Source organism: Cystoisospora suis, assembly GCF_002600585.1.
Source record: "Cystoisospora suis strain Wien I chromosome Unknown contig_2837, whole genome shotgun sequence".
NCBI lineage: Eukaryota > Apicomplexa > Conoidasida > Eucoccidiorida > Sarcocystidae > Cystoisospora > Cystoisospora suis.
Genome location: NW_027155633.1, coordinates 1,083 through 6,148, shown reverse-complemented (window position 1 = coordinate 6,148; position 5,066 = coordinate 1,083). Strand labels below are relative to the sequence as shown.

At 38.7% G+C, this 5,066-nt stretch overlaps 1 protein-coding gene across 1 annotated transcript in view; it reads right to left on the bottom strand.

The window, feature by feature from the left end:
* The window catches only part of CSUI_005829 (ribonucleoside-diphosphate reductase small subunit), an 8,137-nt gene that overhangs the window by 1,990 nt on the left and 1,081 nt on the right, over positions 1-5,066 (bottom strand). Inside the window, exons 2-6 of the mRNA XM_068065997.1 lie at positions 4,730-4,899; positions 3,472-3,591; positions 2,165-2,306; positions 914-1,190; positions 1-315 (exon numbers count right to left, since the gene is read on the bottom strand). The exon at positions 1-315 is cut by the window's left edge and continues 1,990 nt beyond it. Coding sequence (XP_067922025.1) covers positions 95-315; positions 914-1,190; positions 2,165-2,306; positions 3,472-3,591; positions 4,730-4,899 — 930 coding nt within the window. The 3' untranslated portion in view covers positions 1-94. The remainder of the gene's footprint in view (positions 316-913; positions 1,191-2,164; positions 2,307-3,471; positions 3,592-4,729; positions 4,900-5,066) is intronic.

Below are 5,066 nucleotides of genomic sequence, written 5' to 3'. Positions count from 1 at the left end.
ATGGACTAAAGATAGATAGATAGACAACGAGTAATAGATAGATAGATAGGTAGATAGAGAGATGTCTATGCGGGAGGGGGGAGGGGTGTCTTGTTTAGAAATCTGCATCTAGGGCGAATTTCTGTTGATCTTTATCAGCGACCATGACTCCTGCTTTTTGATATTCTCCCACTCTCTTCTCGAAGAAATTGGTCTTTCCTTGAAGGGAGATTAACTCCATCCAGTCGAAAGGATTTGTCGCGAAGAAAATCTTCTCAACTCCTAACGAAGTCAATAGACGATCCGCTACAAACTCGATATACTGCGCCATCGAACCTAAAGAAAGAAAGAGATAAGAAAGAAAGAAAGAAAACAGAGACAGACGAGAAGAAAAAAGAGAATGAAAGATACAGAAGAAGAAAAAGGAGAGGTCAATAGATGAATAAATCAATACAGATAATGAGAGGGGGACAGAGAGACACGAAAAAGGACAGTTGAAATACTCCTCTGTTTCTCTCTTCCTATCATGTATCTACACATACCTATCTATCTATATACCGATATACACATCATAAACGTATACATATATATGTATATATATATATATCATAGATCTACCTATCTATCTATCCATCTATATCGGAGAGAGTCAATAAATGTATCCCCATCCTTCTTTTCTTCCTGTGCTCTTCCTATGAAAATCTTCTTCTTCTTCTTCTTCTCCACCTCCCTAGACCTTCTCTCCTAGTACGCAACCTCCTCTCTCACCCCCCACACACACGTCCACATATACATGCATACACATACACATATTACACTTGAACAACGACCATATCTGAGTCTATACATATGCACATACATATATAGATAGATATGGATATGTTGATATGTATCTTTGTATGTTTGAATGTGTGTGTAGGTGGTAGGGACTTACGGTTGTTCATTCCTATCAGGTCCACAGGTAGAGCGTCGCATATAAAAGCGCGCTCGACAGTGACGGCCTCTCGGACCATCTCTTGCACCACTTTCTCTGGCAGTTTATGTTTAAGTTGAGAATACAAAAGACATGCAAAATCTGCATGCAATCCCTCGTCGCGTGATATTAATTCATTTGAAAAAGTGAGCCCCGGCATTAAGCCTCTCTTCTTCAGCCAAAATATGGAGCAGAAACTGCCGCTAAATAGAATTCCTTCCACGCATGCAAAGGCGACCTGAGATAGAAAGAATACAGGGACAGAAGGAGAGAAAAGAAAGGGAAGCAAAATGAGGCAGACGAAAGAAACCCTTGCAACTACATACATCTTTTTTCGTACACATGTAGATACATATATATAAGTTTCACACACATGTACTCATATCTATTTATCTCTATATATGTGGAGAGATAAATAGATAAATAGATAGATAGATAGATATATATCTATCTATATCTATATCTATTTATCTATCTCGGTTTACGACTGAGAGGTAACTACGTAGGGGAGATCTAAGAATGTGTGGAAGGAGAGTTGCAAGTCCATGCATGCATGCCACCGATATATCGACACAAATGTCTCCACATGATACATGTATACACACACACGTCCGGAGAAATATCTATAAAGTGCATATATATATATATATTGATGTATACATCACAAGATCTACGTCATTATGCTTATCTATCTATTTATCTCTGTGTACGGCTGTATGCCTTGAGAAAATCTTTTCTTCTAGTTGTTTGAATGTGAGCCCTGTCTCACCCTGCCCTACGTGTAGGTTTGTATATGTATGTATGTACGTATGTATGTATATATGTATGTATGTTTAAGTATACGTGTGCATTTGCCCTTTACTAGAGGTGTGTGAAGAACCTCCTACAGACATTTGCCTACAGTCGATACACAGGGGTAGATCAACATACAGCAATCTAGAGGAACAAATGAGAGGAATAAGTCAGTCCGCCTCTATCGATCTCCCTATCTAACTCTATCTATCATTTACTTACCTCTCTATCTCCAACTCTCTTTGAGGTGTCTGCGCGACTGTGACATATCTAGATATATACACATGACTAGATGCATCACAGATGTCTATATACAGATAGATAGACAGACACCTAAGATCCCTACACAGATCCAGATATATTCCAGATATGTGTATGTGTATACAGATAGATAGAGAGGTTGATGTGCTTGAATAATACCAGTCTCTCTGCGAAGGAGTTTCGGTCGTTAATCCACATGGAAGCCCATGCCGCTTTCACAGCTACGGCCTTTACGTTGTGGATCGCATCGAAGAGAAGATCTTTCTCCTTCTCATCTCGAATGTATTGATCGATCAATAGGCTGCGTCACGTACATACACCCGATGATAAACAATAGAACGCCACATACAGATAGATCTACAGAGACGAGACAGGGAAAGAAGAAGAGACAGAAGAAAAACCGCCTCAAGACCCGCACAAAGGGGGAGATACTTCTCTCCGAGGAAAGAAACAGAAATAGAAGCAGATGATCTTTATCTATCTTTTCATGTTGAAGAAGGAATGAGAAGAAAGATGAGAGAAAGACTTCTTTAGATGACAAAACGAAGAGAGAGAGAGCAACAGAAGAGATGCAAAGACGAGACCAACGAACATGAGACAAGAAAAACACTTCATACAAATCCATTGAAATAGTCTAAAAGTCTAGAGATAATACAGATAGATATCTACCCCTACACGAATGCTAGAGATACATAGAGAGAAAAAACTGCCTTCGGGTGTCTCTACAAGTAGGTGTAGATACACATGGAGATAGAGAAGCACAGGAACAACTACATCTACATGATACTATATACACCCGAAGAAGACAGGAGCATACATATATATATGTATGTACACACACACATATATATGTGGATATGCCTGCATGCCTACTTATCTAGAGATAGATAGACACATAGATGACCGTATCCTCGCGATAAGAAGAGAAGAAAAGAAGAAAAAGCATGATGAGTAAGTGCGTAACGAATGTGTTGAAGAGAGAAGCATGTGTAGAAGAGGTGATAAACAAGAGGAAGGATACAAATCTATCTACGAACACAAATAGGCACGTCAAATTCTTATACCTCACCCCCCCTGACATGAGAGCTGTACGTACACAGATATTTATACGTACACCCATAGATACATATATATATACACACACCTCTTCCTCTCTCTCTCTCTCTCTGCTAGTAGGAGAGCAATCTTCTTCTTCTTCTTCACCCCCGGTGAATAGAAACCTCTCAGCATACCTACCTCTACGTACAGATATATACATATATACCTCTCTCTCTCTCTATATATATATATTCACTTCCAATCCAGATAGAGATATTCATCCATTCTCATACATACATAGATCTCTGCACATAGATACATCTCCATACCCTCTACATACATGGATCTATATACATACATAGGTCTCTGTAGATACATAGAGATGTGTATATCTAGATAGACATCTATCTTTGGATGGATAGGCCCACCTGTATGTTTCGGAGTGGATATTTTCCATAGCGAGTTGGAATCCATAGAACGCCCTCGCCTCAGGGATTTGCACTTCTGATAGAAACTTCTCCGCTAAATTCTCTAGAACTATTCCATCGCTAAAGAGAAAGCAAACACACACAAGAAGACAGAAAAGAAAAAGAAGAAAATGAAAGAGAGAGAAAGAAAAGTGTTTAGTGGATTTTCTGACTATCCATCAGATGACTCTTTAGAAATGGGTGATGATTACGGGGTGTACATACACATGTCAACTTCTCTAACACGGCCAAGTCATGCAAAATGACATGCTTAGCGTCATAGATACAAATAGAGGCATACATACATACATACCTAGAGACTGCTTACCATACAAATCTATTCTCCATCTTATACATATATATATACAGACATGCATACAGACATATAAATATGTATGTATGGCTGTATGCATGTATATATATATATATATGTATATATGTCTGTATGCTATATGTGACATATGTAGGATGTGTGTGTGAGAAGTTATATCGAGAGCGACTCCTATCATCAGAAATCTTCTACTGCCTGTAGAGGAATTCCACCTCTGTCTCTCTCTATCTCTCTATAGCCATATGTATAATACTAATAAGAATACATGGGAATGTTGTTCTTCCTCTCTGTCTCACTATGCGGAAGGCCCCTATAAGAAGATAAAGAAAGAGAGAGAGAAAGAAAGAGATCAACGACCGCCCGACACCGCATGCATGCAACACACATCATCCATGGAGAACTCATAGACACATAAGTCTATACACACCTATAGATAGATTGAAAATGATACATCTATAAACTATCTTCAGCCTGCATAGATTAGAGATAGAGAGAGAGATAGATTGAGGAAAGATAGATAGATAGATGGGTATGTGCCGTGGCGGTACGGAAACGACTTCTCATTGGAATAGATAGAAAATGACAGGAGTTCGTTTTAAGTGTGAAATAGACAAGAGCAACACATTTCTATATCTATACAACACATTTCTCCATCTATCTTTGATCTATCTCTTTAACCTACCTTCTAACTATCTATCTCTAATCTCTCTCTCTCTCTCTCTGTCTCTGTGCGTATGTCTTTTGTCTTATCTGTTTCTTTCTTCTCATCTTTTACTTCTCTTCTTTGTCTCTCCCCTCATGATAGATCTTTCTTCTTCTTCTTCTATTTGTGTAGGATGACGATATAGTAGTAATGTATGTGGCTGAGTAGATTTTTCTTCCTTTTACCTGGCGGCGAAGAATGCGAGGACGTATTTAATGAAGTGCTTTTCATGTTCATTGAGACTCTCCCAGTGCGTCATATCTTGGGCTAGGTCGATCTCTTCGGCCGTCCAGAAAGAAGCCTCTTGTTTCTTATACATCTCCCATATCGCATGATGGCGGATAGGCAGCATCACCTACACACACAGACAGACAGGCAAGAAATAAATGGAAGAAGAAGAAGAAAGAAAGAAAGAAGAAAGATATAAGGAAAGAAAGAAAGAGGAAAGAAATAAGGAAAGAAAGAAAGAGGAAAGAAATAAGGAAAGAAAGAAAGAGGAAAGAAATAAAGAAAGAAAGAAAG